This window comes from Rhinolophus sinicus, chromosome 16 (assembly GCF_057876585.1).
Source record: "Rhinolophus sinicus isolate RSI-liver-muscle chromosome 16, RSI-T2T, whole genome shotgun sequence".
Lineage (NCBI taxonomy): Eukaryota > Metazoa > Chordata > Mammalia > Chiroptera > Rhinolophidae > Rhinolophus > Rhinolophus sinicus.
The window spans coordinates 35,266,321-35,289,029 of record NC_142516.1 but is presented as its reverse complement, the minus strand read 5'-3'; the positions used below and the strand labels follow the sequence as shown (position 1 = coordinate 35,289,029).

The 22,709-nt window shown below is 31.3% G+C and overlaps 1 protein-coding gene across 7 annotated transcripts in view; it reads right to left on the bottom strand.

The window, feature by feature from the left end:
- The window catches only part of AGTPBP1 (ATP/GTP binding carboxypeptidase 1), a 149,934-nt gene that overhangs the window by 38,797 nt on the left and 88,428 nt on the right, over nt 1-22,709 (bottom strand). For all 7 annotated transcript variants that reach the window (XR_012495819.2, XM_019750135.3, XM_019750132.3 and 4 more), the window contains 4 exons: nt 18,681-18,764; nt 17,002-17,088; nt 16,769-16,917; nt 3,254-3,341 (listed from right to left, as the gene is read on the bottom strand). Coding sequence is in view for 6 of the 7 variants with exons in the window: in XM_019750135.3 (XP_019605694.3) it covers nt 3,254-3,341; nt 16,769-16,917; nt 17,002-17,088; nt 18,681-18,764 (408 nt within the window). In the remaining variant the exon portion in view is untranslated. The remainder of the gene's footprint in view (nt 1-3,253; nt 3,342-16,768; nt 16,918-17,001; nt 17,089-18,680; nt 18,765-22,709) is intronic.

Genomic DNA, 22,709 nt, shown 5'->3' with positions numbered 1-22,709 from the left:
ATCTTAAGATTACAAAAAAGAAATAACCAGAGAAGATATGTTTCCTGATTCACTGTACCATCTATTAAGTATTCTTGCCAAAAATCAAACCTGAAGTTGATCAAGTTTCTAGATTTAACTGCTAGTTTATAGGAAATAATGAGAGAAGAATTCATTAACACCACAGGGATACAATCAGCAAAATCCAAAATGTGGAAAATCCTACATGACAAATGATCTAGTTTCAACAAATAAAGGAGAAATAAGAGACAAAGGGAAGCCTATAAAATAAAAGAGTCTTAAGAGACGTATCAACAAAAATCAAATGCAATGTGTAGTCCTTGATTGGTCCTTGATTAAAACAAACCAACTATAAAATAACATTTATGAGATAATTGGGGACATTTGAACATTGACTGGATATTTTATCATATTAAAAAATTTCCTTAGGTGTGATAATGGCATTGCATTTATGTTGTCTTAAATATGTATCTCCAAAACACAAAAACCTTTGAAGTATTTATGGATAAAATATGACATCTGGAAATGTATTTAAAAATTCAGAGTGGAGGTTGAGATGAAAGTATAACTAAAAACTAACTATGTATTGATCATTGTTGAAACTGGGTGATGAATGCATGGGGTCTCATTATCTTATTATTTGCTTTTGTAAATGTTTAAAGATTTCCAAAATATAGAGTTTTATTTAAAACTAGACAGTACTTTAAATACCACTGACATATGATGAGCTAAAAAAGCTTTGTCTATCAACTTAATTTCTAAAATTCCAAATCACCTTGTTATTTAAGCCACAAACTAAAGAAAAGCATGGCCTATAGACTATTCATACACACACAGAAACAATCGAGATATTTTCAAATTGTTAGCCTTCATTAACTTGGCCATTTATATCTTGAACACATACTCAATGACAGGTGCTATAGGTTGAAGAAAATGAGAAGTTCCAGAACTACACACTACCGACTCCTTTCCTTCAAAAATTTAACATCCGATTGGAAAGTATTTATACCACCACATTATAGCCATATGGTAATTTATAGGTTATATTCTCTCATATAGGGTGAAAGGCAGTTTTATTCTCATTTTACAGATGAGATGAACAAGCACTGGAGGACTTGGCTGATGTGAAAAGTTAAGACACAATGAAAAAATAGTCAACTTTACTCCTCACTATCTGGATTTCAGGCGTTGGGAAAACAACTAGGAAAGTGCTTGTTACATAGAAAGTGTCATAAATGTATCCTGAATTAAACTGAATTGCAATTCCAGATCTGGAAGTAGCCAAAAGAAAAAACAAAAATGAAACTAAACAAATGAAAATCTTGCCTTGCACATAGAATAGAACAACCTCCTGTCATGCCATGACCACTCACTTTACAATGTGAAAAAGAAAAGCATTCACTAACTGATCATTTCTATTGTGCAAAAGAAGAGACATGTGAAAGAAATAATACTTTTTGAAAAACACGGTTTCCCCCTTTAGCAGTCTAAATCATTCTGTAAAGAGATAAATGGTGAGAGTATTTTTGTATTAGCCTACTATTACAAAATTATGAAATTTACTCAGGTACAGATGAATTACATATAAACTTAAACTGATGATCCTCATTTATTTACTATTCATTTTGCTAATAGAAGTGGAGGAAAACCCCTACTGAGGTGAATTCCAAGGAACATTTCCTTTCCCAGAAGGTAACAGTACTTAAGACCTAGGTTTTTCCAAGCCATGTCATAAACCAGGGGTGTCCAAACTTTTTTCAACGGTTTTCACCAAGGGTCATATGTGGTAAAATACACAAACAGCCGGGTCACTCACTCAAGGTGAAGTACGTATTGCCTCACCTGGTTTATTTAAGTAAACTAAATATATTTTTGGAATTTGCTGCAGGCCAATTAAGAATGGATCGCAGGCCGCAGTTGGCCCGCAGGCTGCAGTTTGGACATCCCTGTCATAAACCATTAAAAAGAGTTTAATTTTAGAAGGCTTCTTCTAACTGATAAAACTAAACTATATTAGTGCTAGTTAAGCACAATATAAAAAGTCAAAATCCCCTAAACAAAAATGTCAGAATTAAGATTAACAACAGAAGAAATAGGGGTGTCAACTGCTTTCAATAGATATCTGGAAACATATTACATGCAGAAACAAAAGGGGAAGCAAGGAATATGATAATCCTAAATTATTTAGAGTGCACTTGAAGAATAATGCAATCATTCCATTGAAGGAATAAATGATTTCTAGCACTTACTTCTAACTCAATAAGTAAATAACCATTTGAAGTCAAAGTTGAACTGTATAAGCTGACACAACTGTGGAATACATCTCCAGGTAGAATATTTTGGAAATTAAAATGAGATAAATATTCATGTGCAGAAGAGAAAAGATAAGAATTGTACTTGATACCATGGGAACAACGAAAAGCCACTGTAAATTATTTCCTAGAATTTCTAATTCCAGTTTTATTCAATGAAGTTTCCAGAGTTTTAAAGCTAAAAAAATAGAGAACACATACAAATAGCTATTTAAGTGGTGGAGACAAAGATTTGTACCTAAGTCTATCAGTCTACATAAAACACATTTTACAGCTGACCATTGAAAAGCTTTGGAGGTTAGGGGCACCAACCTCCTCACAGTCAAAAATCCAAGTATAACTTTGACTCCCCCAAAACTTCATTACACTAGTTGTCCCTTGGCATCCATGGGGGATTGGTTCCAGAACTCCTGCAGATACCAAAATTAGCTCAAGTCGCCTGTGTATGTAATACGGCACACATCAATGAATACAGTCAGGCTTTTGCATCTATGGAATCCCAACCATGGATCAAAAACACTACAGGTATTTATTGAAAAAATCCCCATATAAGTGGACCTGTGCAGTTGTTCAAGAGTCCACTGTATTTCCACTAAATATACCCCGTAAATGGATCTCAAATTTTAAGGAGTCTGTTAGAAGTAAAACCAAAGCATATCTACCTCTTCTAAAGGGAGTCAAATATATGGTGATGCAAGGAGAACTGACTTTGGGTGGTGTAATCAATGCAATATATAGATGATGTATCATAAAATTGTACACTTGAAACCTATGTAATTTTAATAACCAACTTCACCCCAATAAGTTTAATAAAAGTTTAAAAATACTAAAGCATAACCCAATTTAAAGAATGCAATAATTATTTTTTATCTTTAAACTGAAATAATGAAGTTAATAGCCCCTTCTATAAGACGATGTCCTATTATTTTTAGAATACTTACTTATAGTAACAAATGTCAGTCCCCACACGAGTCCACCATGGTCTGGCATTTAATGCTTCCTGAACCGAATACATAAGTGGTTGCATACCTTTGATGAAGACAGAAAAAGAAGAGAGAAAATTCTTTTCAGAATTTTTGAGTTAAGAATTAATTTTGCCATTGTAGAAAGCACCAAACATTCAGGAAGCTAAAAGAAAACAAATTTCTGTTTGTAGTATGTATTAAAAAAAAAAAAATCTGAGAAATTTCTTTAAAATCTCCTAAGTCAATCAAATGATATGCTTTAATAACCAGTTTAACTAAAGTAGGATTACAGCTTTTATGAGTGAAAAGTTACCAAACATTTTTCTATTACCTTTTCTATATTAGATTAAAAATGAGTGAAAGAGTAAATAATATATAAAGAAATAGTGTATGATCACCCCTCTAGCTCTCCATGGATTATCTACAATGAGATAAGGGAAAAAATGCCACCAAAATGGCATGATTGTTTTCTTCCTCAACCTTCTTCATACAAATATTTGTTTACAGCAGGGAGGAGGAGGAGGAGAGACTGTTAACAAAAAAATAGGATTGACTATATAGTATATTTTCTTGGGCAGTTTTAGAAATATACTTCTCACATGAACTTTAAATCATTTATCCAGTTTCATAAAAGAATGTACTAGGTTTCTAACTGGACTTATTGAAATTCATATGTTAGTTTTAGAAAGGGTGACAATTTTTATTGAGATGTGATTTGACTTTCCTTAAATTCTAACTTAAAAATATAATCATTTTAATTTTCTTGCTATAGAACTGTTTTGTCAAACTTATCTCTGAGTATTTTATTAGTCCGTAGTTTCTTGGGTATTCTAGGTATGTAAATCACACCATTTGTAATTTAAAATATTTTATCTTCTCTTTTAGTATTTATATCAGTTACTTAATTTTCTATTGTTATTGTATTTAGAGAAATGAAACAACCTCAAAAACGATTTTTAATACAGGGGCAAGAACAAACAACTCTGTCTTGTTCATAATTCTAATCAAACTGTTTTGCCATTAGATGAAATATTTATCAATTTTTTTTTACGTATCAACTTTATCATATTTAAATAATAAAAAGAGCTAACATTGAATAATTTCTATGTGCCAGTCACTGCTTAAGTATTTTGACATGTGTTGATTCATTAAATCCTCACAACCCTCTGTAGTAGGTGCTGTGATTATTCCCATAACTGGAGTAGTTTCTTCCATAATTCTTATTACACTTAAGTGTTTTAATTATTTTATCAAATGTCTTTTCAGCATCCACTAATAGAATCGTATGGCTTTTCTCCTTTAGTCTTGATGCAATAAATTATGTTGATAGGTTTCCTACTGTGAATAATCTTTGTATTCCAAGAAAATACTATTCTGTTATTAGCATGATTAAATTAGCTAAAATCTCATTTAGAATTTTTGCATCTAAAAATAGTATTTTTTAAACAGTTACCTTTACGAAGTATTGGTATAAGATTACACTAGTTTCAGAAAAATATATTTAAAAGCTGTCCATCATTTGCTAAAATAAATAAAAGCAAAAATCTATTTTTTAAAATGTAAATATAATTCAGCTGGAGAGTACCACTAATAAGTATTTTTTAATTTCCTTTTCAACATTTATAGTCTGCTCAGAATCTCTACTTTTTAAAATCTATTTCAGTATTCCTGTATTTCGTTTTATTTCTATTTCATTATTTTCAGCATTTAAAAAAAATCATTTTCTTCTCTTTCTTTTGGCTTATTTTCTTGTTTTTCTAGTGTCTTGAATACTTAATTTATTTTCAGTCTTTTTTATTTTAAATAATGCAAGGTACTAAAGGCTTTCAATTTTCCTCCAAATAATAGTTAGCTATGTCCCATAAGTCAATAAAGTGTTCTCATTTGCACTACTTTCTAGATCAGAGCTGTCCAATTGAACTTTCTGCCAGAATGGAAATGTCATATATCTGTACTGTCCAATGTGGCAGCCAGCCACCAGCCATGTGTGGCTATTAGGCACAAGAAGTGAACTTAGAGCCACTAAAAAACTAAATTTTAAATTACTTGTACATTTAAACAGCCGTTATGTGGCTAGTCACTAACATATTGAACAGCACAGTTCTAGATAATCTATAACATCAGTTTTAAATGTTCTTTCTCTTCAGGGTATTTTTTTATTTTGATTTTTTAGGAAGAATATCACAAATTTCCAAGTACCCATTTCTTTGTTCAACTCTTCATTGATTTCTACTAATATTTTGGATCACAGAAAAGGAAATCTGTAAAATCTCTGGTGACTACATTTAACATTGCTGTACTCATGTGGTATATTTGAAAGTTAACAGTCTTAAAAGTTCTCATCACAAGAAAAAAAATTATAACTGTGTGGTGATCATTTCACAAAGCATACAAATATCAAATCATTATGTTGAAATGATAATGTTGTATGTCAATTATATCTCAATAAAAAAGGATTTGTGATTATTATAGCAGCTTCAAGGATTGTAACTTGTACTCGTAAATACACATCTATTCAGTGCTTTTGACTTGACTTTTTCTGTCTGACATTAATATCATCTCTTTTGCTTTATTTTATTTGCATTTGCCTAGTTTACCTGTCTAATCATTCAGTTTCAACTTTTATTTGTCATTTAATTAATACACACACACACACACACACACACACACACACACACACACACACAGTCTCTCTCCCTCCCTCCTCTAATTGTGGAATTTTCAATATCTGATTTCTGAGGATATTTTAGCTCATTCACATTTAGTTACAGACATACATACATCTCATTTCATTCTTCCCATCTTATTTTCTTTCCACAATTTATTAAATGTTTCTTACCCTTCTTTACCTTGGTATTTTACTGGCTTGGTTGCATGTCTGCACATTTCTTTTTCTTCTTCAGTCATTTGGAAAGCTTTCTATTGTGCTTCCCATCCCAACAGGTATGATTAACTGATATTTCTCTGATACTATATCAAATTAAATAACGAAGCAATCCCACCAATACAAGTTAACTTTCGCTTCTCCCATATCACTCCCTTTAGAACATTTTTACTTAACATTTTGTAAATTCTAAGTCTTCTATCTTGAGATCATTTTCCTTATTTATTTTTCTCAAAGAGTGCTCAGGGGTAGCATATTTTCTGATTTCTACATACAAAAAGATGTAGTTTGTTGGCAGTGACAAACGACATATTTTGCAAAAGACATGTGGCTGTCCTCTAACTTCCAGTGCCACAGAGGATAAGTCCAATACTAACCTGATTTTTCCACACGCAGAACAACATAGTCATTAATAGCAGGCAATCTGCAACCAGACTACCTGGGTTTGAATTCCAGCTTCATCACATCAATGCATGATCCTGGGCAGATTACTAAACTACTTATGCCCCTTTTCCTCTTCTGTAAAATGAAGCCATTTGTTGTGTGCATTAAGAGTATCACATGTGTTAGCGCTTGAAGAAGCCCTAGCATGTGGTAATTAATAAAGGTTATCTGTTGTTATTATTACATTAAGTAATCAGTTCATGTAAAGGGAAAGTATGTTAAGATTTTCCTCTTTATACTCGAAATGCATGCATTTCACTGGTACATATAAAAGATTCTTGTCTTTCTTATTTCTTTCTAGGATTCAGTGAGTCATTTCAATCTGAAACCTCAATCTCCTCCAGACACACAAAACTCATAATAACAGTTAACCATAGTAAGGTCGAACAACATTCAGGCTGAGATCAAAGGGCCCATTAGATTTATCTGAAGTGTTCTCATTTTATAAAAGACAATGTATTCTTACATTACTTTTAAAATGACACTTAATTGTGGTCACAGTGAAGAGAGCTATATTTGGAAATTCTGACTATAATAAAAACCATCTGAACAAAACAGGTTGCCCCCAGTAAGAATCAAATCAAATGAGGTAATTTGGACTGAATAAAACCACAATCTACTCTACCTGATATAGAAAGACTATATTTGAGTTGGATTTAGTCATTAGCCAAAGGATAAACCTTTATGTACATAAAACAATATGCTAAGAACTGTCAATAATGTCACTTGAATATAGACAATCAAAATATATAATTACCACAGTGAAGCCAACATCCAATGGCACTAACCTCTAATAATATCCAAGTAAAAGTCAAAGATGTATTAAGAATATGCTCAGTACCAGGCACAGATACAAAGAAAGACAAGGTGTTCTAGGCCCTACTCATCAAATGTATTATGAATCACAGATTCATAAAATTTTCAAGTTGAAGCTAACACCCTCATTTAATAGATGAGGGGGACAAGAAAAGTTTAAAATGGAGCTCAAATACCCTGAGGGCACCTATCACAAGCTGCATATGTTATCTGGACTCAGTAACTCTGTGGAGAAAAAAAATACATGCTTCTAGTATATGGCTAGTATTCACAGCAGAGGTTTATACTAAAAATAGGGAAGATCAGATTTTTGGTCTGGAGGATAATGGCAGCCACTTGAATCCGATGGGAACTTGTCAAAAGGACACACAAGCCAGCATCAACATATTCCATGGGCCAAATCTTGGGCAATTTGACTGTCCAATAATGATAGCAACAAATTATAACTCACTGAGTAAAATAGGAAACCAGTCCTATACTGATATTAACATTGAAAGCTTGATGAGGAACAAGATATTTACATAATTTAAAAGTAACTACACACAGAAAAAGAGTAACTTTACAATGGAAAAGACTAACAGACATCAACTTAAGTGATAAAATTACTATTATGAGTAATAGAACAAACAAAATCATGTGTCACCAAAACATCACTTCTGTGATATTTCTGCCAAAGATGCCTAACAAATCAAATCATAAGGCACATGGGACAACTCCAAATTGAGACCCATTCTACAAAATAAGAGTCCTATAATTTTCCAATGTCACAGTCATGAACGTTAAAGACTGCAAAATGGTTCCTGGCTAAAATAGTCTAGAGAGACTTAACCAAATACGACATGTGGTTTGAGATGAATCCTTTTGCTATTAAGGATCTTATTGAGAAAACAGGTGAAATTTAATTGGGGGGAGGGAAGTCTAAGGATTAGATGGCATTCATGTATCAATGATAATTTTCTGATGTTAATAGTTGTGCTATAATTATACAGAAAATTCCATTGTTTGTAGAAAACCTACTGGAAGAATTCTAGGGTGATGGGGCATCATTTCAGATGATCAACATCTGAATAAAGGGTACAACGTGTAAGTTTAAAATTGTTTCAAAATAAAATATTTAGAAAAATTGATGATTATAAATTGAACGAGAGTCTTCTTGATATATATCTTGTGCATATTCATTTTCTGTTTCTAATGGGATCTTCTTCGTGGTTCATCTATCCATTGCCTCATTAATTTAACAAATATTTATTGAACTAAATGCCATGCTATAAATACAGTGGTCAGCAACAGAGACACCTTCTCCGATTTCATGAAATTTACAAACAAGTGGTGGGGATGGGGAGAGAGGTATTAATAAGCCACACACATAAACAACATAAAACTGTAAAGATCACCCTAAAAGAAAAAAATTACAAGGAACATTTTCAAGGGGACTAATCCAGTCTAGAGGATCAGGGAGGAAGACTTCCTTAATCAAGCTATAGCTCGATTCGAGTAGGGAATTTCAAGTAGGGAATTAACTAATGTGTACAACTGGGGATGCTACATACTAGACCTCAAAATTCAATTTTGTTGCCTGGTTCCACACATGTTCAATTTATGTATGAAGGTGGTTAGAAATACTCACATATCTGGAAGACACTGGAGGGAGCGAAAGAAGGAGGAGAGAAAGACAGTGCAAGAGCCTTCCGGGAAGCTTGTGATGAAAACTCCACGTTACTAAAATGCAAGACTGCCATCTAGTGGTAATTTGAGCAAACCCCTTTCAAGTAATGAGGGGGGAGGGTGATGGCTTACAACAGATATAAACCGTAGCACTATCATATAGTGACATACATTCTCAAATATAAATTCACAAATAAGATGATTTATTTGTGAGAAAACTAAGTATTTAATATAATTGCCTTAAAAATTCCCCAAGAAAAGGACAACTTGGGAAACAAAAGCAACAGTAATTCAGCCTCCTTTGGTGGGCATTGACAAAGAACAAGACCTCTTTTGGGCACATTCTCTAGAAACCAACACTTAAATACTTCCACAAATAGTATTTCCCAATCAAAAAACAAAATAAAATTACAGACAATAAGCTTGTTTTCTAATTAATGTTATTTCCTGGTTTCAATCAAGTGTGGTAATTAAATAAACCCTTCCAGCTAAAGAAGTTCCATTATAAATATTTCTGGTCATCAGAACCATCCCTGAAGTGAATTCAAAATGAATCCGATGACAATAACATTAACTACATAGCTAGTTATAATTTCTTAAAATGTTGAATTCTAGTTTATGAAAATATTGCTACCCCTTCCTTCTTCTAACTCTATCCATGTTAAAACAAACCAAGATCTGCTTTATGTTGTATTAGTTTAAATCTTATGATAGCTTCATTTAAAAAATTACATCTATCTAACAGCTCCTTCTACAGCTTTTACCAACAAATATATGGAAATCAAAAGAAATCTCAACTGACAACTTCTTGTCAGAATGTGAGAGGAATCTATACTAAACTTACTCATAAGACAGAGTAGGGCTGAGAAAAATTCAATGCAAAATATGCCTCATGATCTATTTTTTTAATATACATATTTTGGATTCCCACAACTAAAGAAGTGTAGCATTTTACCTAGACATCTCTTCAAGAATACCAGATAAAGAAAATAAAGAAGCATACAAATAAAAAGCATAAAAAAAAAATTTCTATTACAAAGAGCATTTTCAATAGGTTATAAATCACATATTAAAAGACAAGAGTCGAACAACAAAATGCAACCTCTATTTACAAGAAACAATACACAAAGATATATCAAGCAAATTTAAAACAAATGAATATAAAAATAGAACCCAGGGCAAAAGACACTGAATGGGATAAATATGACTATTTTATACTGTTAAAGGGTATACACAAAAGTAATATGGACAAGTTAAAAACTTCTATGTGCCAAATAATATTGCACTAAAATAGAAAACAAATATTTTTTTTAAATGAGGGCTTGACAGAAACACAACAGAACAGAAAGACTATATCTTTTAAGTCTTAGGCAGACAGAAGATAAAAAGTAAACAAGGATACGGAAAACTGAATAAACAGATCTATAACACTAAATTAATATACATTAAATTATGTAGCCAACAAAGAATACATATTATTTTCCAAGGGCTCATGAAAATAAATACTGATCATAAAAAAAAAATTGCCCCAAATCATAAATTTCACGTCTGTAAACAAAATTGAAATTTGAAAATGAGAAAAATTTTAACCAAAATAATTTAACCAACGAAAAATATAACAAACCCTTTCCTAAATAATTCTTGACTCAAAAAGGATACCAAAACTACATACAATTAAAAGCAATCTAGAAAATAACAAGGAGGTCTTAAAATCACGGGTGGGGATACAGAATTGAGTTGTAATCAAGAGCAAATTTAAAACCTAAATGCTTGATTATTAAAGAAAAATAAATTTAACTAAATAAACTAGTAAAAAAAAGTCAACTGCAGGGAAGAGAAAAGGGAGAAACAAACAAAAAGTAATTTTAAAGGAAATAATGAATAAAACCAAGAGCAAGGTTTTTTAAATAACAAATTAAAACAAATTAGGTTTTTAGCACAGACACAATAAAAGGAAAACAAACAAGCAAATACAAATATTGCAGATATCATATAGAAATTCTGCTAGTGAATTTTGAAAATCTAAATGTCACTTACATGAGAAAATACAAATTATCAAGATTGCTTCAGTAAGAAATAGAAAACTACACTATAATGAGTCACAGAAAACTTAAAGTTATCCAGACACTCACTCTCCCACCCAAAAGGGGGCACAGAATCAGACAGATTTAGGGATGCATTCTTTCCAAATTTCATGAAAACGTATAAATGCTATTTAAACTGCTCCAGAACACAGGATGAGGAAATAAAAACCTTTTTATTTAAGTGTTCTAAGTCAGCATCCGCTTGCTTCCAAGAGTGAACAAAAATAGTTCTCCAAAAAGGAAAGTGACTTGTCTCACTTATGACCAATGATATAAAACCTTTAAACAAAACACTAACAAATCAAAAATTGTTCTATATTAAAAGATTAATTTACATGGCAAAGTGGACTTATTTCTGAAACCCAAAGATGGTTTAATATTAGGAATATTATTAATATAATACAGCACATTAACAGGTCATAGCATTACATGATAACAGCACATTACCAGGTCATAGCATTACATTAGATTGATAAAAGCAAAAACTAAACTTCTGATTTTTAAAACTTAGCAAACATAGAAATTCTTTATTAGGAGAAAGAATATGTATCTCAAAATAAGAGCTATCTATCCAAAAGCAATAAAACAATGAAAGATACACAATATAACTATGAATAAGGAAAATTCTAGGGACCTACCAACAAAATCCAAAGTGTCAACTGCAAAACTATGAGAAATATTAAAAAGTTCAGTGAGGAGGTAGATTTTCAAGTAAACTTATAAAACTTGATAGCTTTCTTAATTATAAATAATAAGTTTGAAAATAGGAAGGAGTACTCTTTCGCAACAGAAACAAATAAAAGTACATAAAATACTTAAAAATAAATGAAGGTAAATAGAAATGTATAGAACTTACAAAAAACAACAACACTAAACTAAAAACAGGTGAGGGCATAAAAAACTTGAATAAACAAAAATATCCACCATCTTTATAAGCAGCAAGACTTAATATAAAAAAATTCAATTTCTCCCAAATTATTCTACAAGTTTAATGCAATGGAAATTTTGGGGCACTTAATAAAATCATTCAGAATAAACTATTCAGGAAAAATAAATCGGTAGAAAAAGCTTTTAAATTGTTTTTGAAAAAGACCACAGGATGTTAAACTATATTATAAAGTAATTTAAAAAGTGATACTAGAGCAAAAATGATGTTACACTAGACTAAAAGGTCAGAATAATTAAAAATCAAGTGGTACTAGAGCAACAAACAGTCCCCAAATAAATTCTTGGTATAGTTAAGACCACAGCTTCTGAGAATTGTGGTGTTTAAAATCAAAGGGAACATATAATATGACTAAGAGGTCAGAATAATTCAATCCAAATTCAAAAAGTCAGGAAGTATGAGCAAGTAATACCTAATCTAATCTAATGTTTTTACTAACCTGACCATTTTCTATGACAGCTACAAAGAGAGCAATGATGTACATTGTTTTCCATGTTTCCCACCCGAAGTCTTTTACTAGAGGGTCAGGAACGAGTTACAAATGAGTTATAAAGTAAATATTTGACAAATAACTCAATAAATTCATCAACAACATTTTAAAACGCATTGGAGAATGAATTCAGTTGTAGTTACTTAACTACTAATAGGATTAAGTTAGATTCCAATTCACTGAAAATAGCACAATAAATCCTGGATGAATTTAAACATAAACACTGCAAGAATACCACCAAATGCACTTCAAAAAAAGCTGAATTAATGTTAACACTCCTACCAGCGCTCTAAGTACCATTTCCCCCAGTCTTCAGAAACATATGTTCATTTTCTTTGAGAAATACTACTTGGAGGAATTTATGGCAAAACAATAATCAGAAACAAACACAAATACAAATAATTGCAAATATCTACTGCAGCACAGCTTATAATTTTGAAAAACTGAAAAAGTCTTAAATTCCCATTAACCTGTTATCATTTAAATAATTATTATACATTACTAAATAAGCTATTATACAGAGATTAGTAATGATGTAGTTCAAAATATTTAATGACATGGGGAAATGTTTTAAAATATATAGTAAAAAAATAGTTTACAAATGAGTTTTAATATTGTAATCCCAAAGCTATAAAAGGATAAAATTTAATTTTAAAATTATATAAATGTGACTAAGTTTAAGGATGGATAACTAACTGCTCAACATTAGATTTTCTCTTCTGTTTCCTTCCTAGAGTCTTTTAAACTGTTTTGAATCTACCAAGTTTCCCATATTAAAGATCCATTGTTTCATAATCAGAAAAAAAATCACATATATAACTGGCAGATAAAAATAATTCCATTCCTGTGAATTTGTAACTAAATAATGATACACACAAATATTTAGTATAATGTGTACCTCAGTATTATTTAAAATAGATAATACTGTAACTAGAAACAAATGTCCAACAAAGAAACCTTTGGATAAATAAGTTACAGTACCTCCATAGGCTGTCCATTAAACTCTGTTTCTGAGGCATATTCAAAGACCAGAAAAAATGGTGACAATACAATGTTTGGTTAAAGTATAGATTATGAAACTGCATGGATCATGAGCCTTATTTTTTAAAATAAATACATAACTACGTGTATGTAAAAATCAAATATTGCATTATAAAAAAAGGCTGGAAGGAAACAACAAATGTTAAAGTGATTATCTCTGGATGTTGATGGTTTTAATTATCTTCTTAACACCATTCTGTTTTCCAAATTCTCCACAAAATAAAGTTTGGAGAGAGTGATATACATACAAGAATATCCAACGGGCACGAGGTAAGGAGGAGGGGATATTAAAAAATAGAGCAGCAATCTGTCTCATTGCTTTGATTTACTTTTAGTTACAGAATTGTCTTCATTTTAAATTTAAAATAACACTAAAGGGAGAGATTATTTTATTTATCACATGGAGGTACAGATTTTTTTAAAAAGAAAAGCGTCACTCCAAAATACATGCTTTTACTTTAAAAAATTAAAATATTTAATGAAGTTTAAAGTAGTAAGAGTATTATTTTATCAGAATGTATAAATATAGTTAGTAAAAATACCATCCACCTCTAGCATTACAATATGAAAATTATTATTGACTGCCATTTCAGCAATCTTTACATTTTTATATTTTACTCATAAGGAGCACAAAATACAAATACAATTACTTTTACTTACTTGTCCTGTTCTCCTCTAAAATATTATGTTAGCATTATACTTACAAGTTAAATAGGGAAAACACAAGATTCTTTCCTTGTTTTAGTATTTTGAATGAGTCAATTAAGGTAATTTTTAAAGTAATATGAACAATTTAAGGTCAAAAAACAAGTATTTCTAAGAAATACAAGAATGTGAAATAGATTATCAAAAATATTCCTATCCACTATTCATGAAAATCAATATAACCACTGAATTTTTAGTCAAAATATACAGTCAAAAAAATGGATCATTTAAAATTAGATTACATAAAACATTTTTAAAACTTTAAAAAAATGTTTGTAACTAAACCAGATATTGTGCTACCTAATCTTCTTATAATTGTTACATTAAATTAGTGAATCTGACTAAAGCTTTCATTCCATACATGTGAAGTAATTTATCTTAAGTATACAATTTCCTACTTTCCACATAAATAATGATAACTAGGAACAATCTTTTCAACTCTTGAAAGCTTCAATTTTCAGAAATGCCCCCTTAAAGAGCATCACATTCATGCTTTTAACAACTTAGAACATTTATTTGTAACAGATGATTATGGCATAGCATGCCTTAGTTGTTAAAAGCTTTTCAATTCATACAACAAATGATTAAAACCTCTGAGATTTTATAACTTGTCATATTAATATACCTGTTTCTCCTCAACCCACAATGTAAGTAGGCTTTTTGTATGCCAGAAAAATTTCTTTTCTTTTACACAAAAATTATCATCAGATTACATACTTGAAAACTAATGTTTCAATTTTAAATTACTAATCTGAAGTTTATATAATTACATTAATATTATCTTCCACTGATATAGTTGACTATAAAGACTGATGCCTGACAAACAACCCTTAGTTTTATATTTATTAAAATAGTAAATACAAAGTCCTAAATGAGGTATAAATTTAATATTTTTGCTGGTAAAACACCAGCTTTTAAAACTGCCTCTTATGAAAAACAGTAGGAAAAAAAAACAATGAAACAAAAAGCTGGTTCTTTGAAAATGTCAATAAAATTGACAAACCTCCAGCAGGATTGACAAAGAAAAACAAAGAGAAGACACAAATTACTATTATCAGGAATGAAATAGGGATGATAAGGGATATCACTAGAGACCCTGAAGACATCAAAAGGATAGCAAGGGAATACTCAAATAACTCTACACCCATTTGACAACTTAAAGGAAACGGATCAATTCCTAAAAAGCACACACTACCACAATTCACTCAAGATGAAATAGATAATTTGAATAGCCTTAAAACTATAAAAGAAAAATTGAATTTCTAATTTAAAAGACTACCAAAAAAGAAATCTCCAGGCTCAAATAATTTCACTGGAGAATTCCACCAAATGGTTAAGAATCAACATCAAATCTACATAAGCTTTTCCAGAAAATAAGATGGAACATTTCCCAACTCCTTTTATGAGGTATTACCATGATAGACCAAAACCAGATATAGTACACACAAAAAAAGAAAGAAAAAGAAAGCTCAATTACTCAATATCCCTCCTGAACAAAAACACAAAAATTCTTAACAAAATATTAGCAAGTATACACAATGATCAAATGGGGTTTAATACTTGCACGTGGATTTTTAAAAGGCTGGTTCAACATTGAGAAATCAATCAATGTGATATAGCACATAACAGGCTAAAGAAGAAAAATCGTATGATCAAATCAATTGACGTAGAAAAGCATATGACAAAATTCAATACCCATTCACGATAAAAAGTCTCAGAAAACCAGTAGTAGAAGGAAACTTCCTCAACTAAATTAAAAATTTTACAGAAAATTACAGCTAACATTATACCGAATGTTGAACTAGAAAGGAGTAGCACACGGCTTTGTGGTGATGGAAGCATTCTATGCATTTTGATTGTGGTAACATTTACAAGAATCTATAAACGTAATACGATGGCACAGAATTATGCACCCAGACTGGACCAATGTCAAATCCTGGCTTTGGTACTGTACTGTAGTTATATGTGATGTAATCATTGGAGGAATCTTAGTGAAGAGAACTTGGAAACCTTCTATAACTTCTATAATATTTTAACTTTCTATGAATCTATTCAAAATAAAAAGTTTAAAAAGTATTTAAAACACTGCTTTATGTAATTCTCTTCTAGATGAACTGACATTAATAGCTTGACTTAAAGCAGCATACATAAATGTTTAGTATTCAATTTGGATGAAATCAACCACACTCATTACATTTTAAAGGGCTTGGCTATACAAGGGTAACTTTCTACCAACAAAGCAAATTCTGGTTTATTTAAAATTTTGCATAATAAATATCTGAATTTTGAGAACCAGAGAAAACAAAAGAAGAACACTGAATCTTTTTTAAAAGTTCTTAATTTTTTTCCAAAAAATTTCTGTCCTACAGATATGATGCCTGCATGTCCTCTAAATTGGGAAATAAAATTGTCTTACCATAATTAAATTGACTGTTGGACTTTTCACAGTTAATGATGTTAAATCTGTAAGCAACACCAGGTCGCATTCCACTGACTTCAAAGTAAAACCACTGATGATAATGATTACTATTTATATCTGAGTTCAAAATAAGGTCATATTCATTTCTGAAAATAGAAAATAAAGATATCTGATGAAAATTAGAAAAGTATCTGTGTACATACAAAATGAGAAAATTTTAAATGACTTACTTTCTAATTTGAATTACTTTGCGCAGATTCCCAGATTCAAATTTGGAGTTAAACTTCAAAATATCTCCCTCTTCTGGAATGGTGTAACTAAATAAAAATTTTAAAGTAAGTATAATAAAATACATTGAATCTAAACAGGTGAGTAAAAAATAAATAAAAACACACTGCAGATTAAAAATACACCACTATTGCTACCTCATCCTCCTCATTATTTTTAAACCAAAGAACATAAATACAAGCAACATAAATTTGGCTAATATTTATAGACAAAAAAATTATAATTACAAGTAGAAAATTGTTCCTACATTTATAGTGAATGCTAATCACAAATAATAATTTTTGCCTCAGTAAATAAATGTCATTTCTAAATACACTAACAATCATATTTAAAACGCTAGGTTTACTTCTTAAAATGCACATGACCTATATTGAGTAGTAATAATTCTAACAAACTAAGCAGTTCTCAGGTGAAAATATTATTTTAAATTTAGACAACCATATTATCTATTATCTAATTAGCACCCCCCAAAATGAAGGCATTATCCTCATTTTACATATTCATTACTTTAGTAAATATTTACTGAGCACCTACTAGGTATCAGATATTGTTTTAGTATTAGTCTGTTTCCATGATTAAAAACAAATTCTTGCTCTTCTGGAGCTTATTATACATCCCAATATGGGAAAACTAAGACTCCAAAAGGCTCAATGATTTTGTCTAAAGGCATTTCAGTTAGAAGTAGCACTGGAACACCACACTCGGGATTCCTGAGTTTCTGTTTTTACCACTTATGCATGTTCTATGTGACACAGAATTATAAATGTTGAAATAACTAAGAGCTATGAATAAGGTAGATTTGTTTTTAATTTTTAAAACTATTGTTTCAAATTCAGTCATTACCTTTGATATAGCTTTTACCTTTATCTAACAAAAAATCTCTGAAAAGTGTTTTATTTCTTCAAAAAAAGACCAGTAAAATCTAAAATTTCCCAAATAAAATTTCCCAAATATATTAGAATGTTAAGGGAAGGGGGAAATCCACTGAGGGCTAAATTTCTCATTTGGGGAGGCAAATGACTAAATAATAATCATTTATAATTTTCATCATTTGTAATTTTCATTTATTTACTTTTATTTAAAGCCTAAAATGTGATGATCTCAGTAATAATCCTAAATTGTAAATAACACTAACAAATGGCAAATAATTGAAAGGGCTAAAGCAGAATATAAGCAGTAAGAGACAAGAGAGAGTAATGGAGACAGTGAAGAATTAGCAAGTATATATTCCTTCTGAAGGGGATGGTAATTTGCTGTCCTAAGTAAATGAAATGGCTCAGTATTACAGGAGAAAATTGCAGCATTTCATATGAAATCTCCACTCTCGTAAGTGGAGGTAATTTCAGTTTTATAACACACAGCATCAGCTTATGACCTTTGCCTTATTAAACCCATTAAAAGTCCACCTAAGAATGAACAAAACTTGTGATATATTCAATTTAAGTAAACAAATATGATTTACTATTACATTACCATTACATTCCTACTAAAAGATGAAAACATACTGAAAGTAAACTACGTGGAAGTTAACATTATTTTTATCTTTTAAAAATAACACTGAAATTTTACAGTAAAAATACAATTAATAAAAATAAAACCAACAAAAAACAACAACACTTACTTTGGGTTATCTAAGTCGTATACCACTCGATCTATGATATCACTCTGATGTATTAGTCTCTCAATATCTTGGGCAATTTTTGTCCTGAAATCATAAAAGATAATTTTGACCAAAATTCATTAATATATGCCAAGGCACAACTTTCTCTAAAATAAGTTTTTGATGAAAACAGTATAAAATGATAAAAATTTCTTAAACTAAAAATGATCTATTACATTGCTTTGTACACCTGAAACCAATTTTAAAAAAAGATCATTCCTCTATATGTTTTGTATACAATAAAAATTATCAATACATAGCAAGCAAGACATAAATCAGTATTTTTAAAGTCTGAGTTTTAGAAAATAACCATGTCGAATACAGTTACAAGTCCAATAGTTTCTTTAAAAACCTTAAATGTCTATTATGCTTTTCTACATAGAAATAGTGTAGATCCATTCTCTAGCCCTCAGGCAAATAATTATGTATGCATAATAGCAGCATTATTAGAAGCAGTAAAGATCTGAAAAGCCAGAGATTATATAAGGAGATTTTAAAACCCACCCTCGTGGTATTTAGCTAAAATGTAATTGGCAACCAGCCTGCACACGCTGCAGAATCCATTCTCTCTTCTATAGCTGAAAAGGAAATGTGGACAGGAAGGAAACACTTGAATCAAGGAACCAAGGTTGGTCCCTCCACATCCAGGATTCTCCAGGCCTGATCTCCCCCTGAATCAGCCCAACAAAATGGACAACAGCTGGAAAATTCCTAAAATCCTTGCCACTGTCCTAGAAGACTAAGCCACACAGACTCCAAAATCTTCCCATCAATATTTAGGGAAGACAACAATCACTTAAAAGTGGCACCAAACTATAGCTGAAACACAACAGATTTGAATCATAAAGCCAGGTGTCTGGAACTCCAGGTAGATTGGTCACAAAAGCCATAGTGGGAAGGTGCCTGGTGCTAATACATAGCTACTTCTTATAGTATAGTAGTACCCCATTATCCGAGAGGGATACGTTCTAAGATCTCCAGTGGATGCCTGAAACCAGGGATGGTACCAAATTATCTGTCTGTCTGTCTGTCTGTCTGTCTGTCTATCTATCTATCTATCTCTCTATATATGTATTATATATAAATAATATATTTGAGGTGTGATAAAAAAAATACAGTGATTGCTGCTGCTGTGTGCCATCCAACAGAAAGGCAGGGTCTTCAATATGGGAAGCAGAGTGTTGAGCCTTAGTAAGTGTGTGTGACAAGTTTCACCTTGTTTGGTGCTGTCAGTCAAGTGTGAGCTACAGTTGAGAGAAGGTAAAGTGTGCTGTAAATCATCCTCCATCATGACAAGGCCCCGTGTCACACATCACTTCTGGTATAGGGCAATTTCATTAGTGTGTTCTCATCCAGCTTATTCACCGAATCTAGCACCATGTGACTTCTGGCTCTTCCCCAAAGTCAAAATGATTCAGGACATCGAGGCAGCCGCGACAGTGCAACTTAAGACACCCACAAAAGAGGACTTCCAGAACTGCTTCAGAAAGTGGCAAGAATGATGGGATAAGTGTGTTCAAAGCTCGTGGGAGTATTCTGAGGGAGACTAATGGCATGTGTCTTTTACTATAATAATTTTTTTAATTTAAACATTTACCATATTTTATCACACTTCATACCTATGATAAAGTTTAATTTATAAATTAGGCACAGTAAGAGACTAACAAGGATAATTCATAATAATATCTACCTTGTGATAGAACAATTATAATATTCTGCAGTAAAAGTTGTATGAATGTGGTCTCTCTCTCGATATATCTTATTGTACTGCTAACTCATCTCTTCACTTAAAGGAAGCACCTTACCACTTCTCTTTGGCATATCCCTATTGCTGATATCACTACTCTTGCACTTTGGGTCCATGATTCAGTAAAATTAGGGTTACTGGAACACTGCGATACGACAGTCGATCTGGTAACTGAGACGGCTACTAAGTGACTAATGCAGGGAGCATAAATAGTGTGGATACACTGGACAAAGGGATGTCACATCCTGGGCAGGATGGAGCAGGACAGCATGAGATTTCATCACCCTACTCAGAACGGCACACAATTTAAAACTTATGGATTGTTTATTTCTGGAATTTTCCACGTAATATTCTCAGACTACTGTTGACCATAGGTAACTAAAACCAAGGATAAGGAGGGATTACTGTATCAATTAAAGAGGAAGTTGATTCTATAAATAGATTTAAATTTTAAGTTTATTTCAGCTAAAAAGTGGTAATGCAGATTAGAACTATAGTTTATTAATTTATTGAGAGACTAGAGTGAGAAAGTTTGCCAAAATTATAATAAAATCTCAAGAAATACCCTAAACACTGAAAGTCTCCTTAACTTTAGGCAGATGTGAAACTAGTCTCTTACATAAAGATACTTCTCTGTGATTAAAGAGTATGCACTCTCATATAATTTAGGAATATATCTAACAATATCACAGTGTAACTTTAAATTCAAAATAAGCCAAGAACTCATTCTAATGAAGAATTAAAAATGATCAGGGACATATTAAAAAGTGATAGGTAAACACATGAAAAAAAGGATACTAAAAAATTAAGAAAGTACAACTCTAAAACTCTTAATCTAGTAGTTACAGTTAAGCCTAATTTATTTTTAATTTTTAATCTATAAAAAATAACTCAGCACTGACAAAGAAATTTATTAAGAAAAAAAACTAGCATGGAAAGATTATCGTATAAATCCTTAATTTAGATTCAATGTGATAATTTTCAAATACCAAATTCTTTCTAAAAAAACAAACTTTTTAAAAGTTTGTACTTATAATAAACAAATCCAAAATTTATATCACCCAGACCTTCAACAATGAAGAGATGGTATATATATATATATATATATATATATATATATATACTCAATATACCATACAAAAAGTGCTCAAACTTGGGTGAATGGTTAAATACATCCATTTGTCAGAATAATTTATTAAATATTCATATATAGCACAAATGTATAAAAATTAATACAAAAGTTTGGTTGTTTTAAAAGGGAAATGGTATTAAAAGGCTGATAATAACAGCAATGTTCCATTATGTAAAATAGGGTAAAAAAGCAGAAGCCTCTAGGTTGGCATGTGATGTACGCGAATGAGGACGACATGGTGGCAGTGTGGTAAACTGAGGAACAGGGTCTGTCAGAAAACAAACTGATTGCTGCCAAGTAGGAAAGAAGTTAAGGTTGTCATTATCAATTTTTCAAGAAACACCAGAAACTTAGATTTCTATGTGGAATCTCTCAAATTTTAAATGTTGGGTGTATGACCCAGCAATCCTTCTTCTGGGTATCTAACCAAAAAAATCTGAAAACATTTATCCATAAAGATATATGTACCCCTCTGTTCACTGCAGCATTATTCATGATAGCCAAGACATGGAAACAAAAATGCTCTTAAATAGATGACTGGATAAAGATATGGTACATATATACAATGGAATATTACTCAGCCACAAGAAAAGATGAAATGCTGCCATTTGTGACAACATGGATGGATCTTGAGATTATCATGCTAAGCAAAATAAGTCAGACAGAAAGTATCGAGAACCTTATGATTTCACTCATATGTGGGATACAAAACTGAAAGCAACAAAGGAACAAGACAAAGAAACAAATACTCATAGGTACAGACAACAGTGTAGTGACTACTAGAGGATAAAGGGTAGGGGGATGGTGGCAGAAGAGGGTAAACGGGGTCAAATATATGGTGAAGGAAGGAGAATTGGCTTTGGGTGGAGAACACACACTGCAATATATAGATGAAGTAGTATAGAATTATACACTTGAAACCTATATAATAGTACTAACCAACGTCACCCCAATAAGTTTAATAAAAAAAATAAAGTAAAACATCCTTAAAGTAAAATGTTAATGTTGGCAATCAGTTTAAAAAACAATAAACAACAACAGAAACACCGTATACGTGAAGCCAAAATTCATGTACAAGTTGAATATGACCTACAGGCCCCCGGTTTTCAAC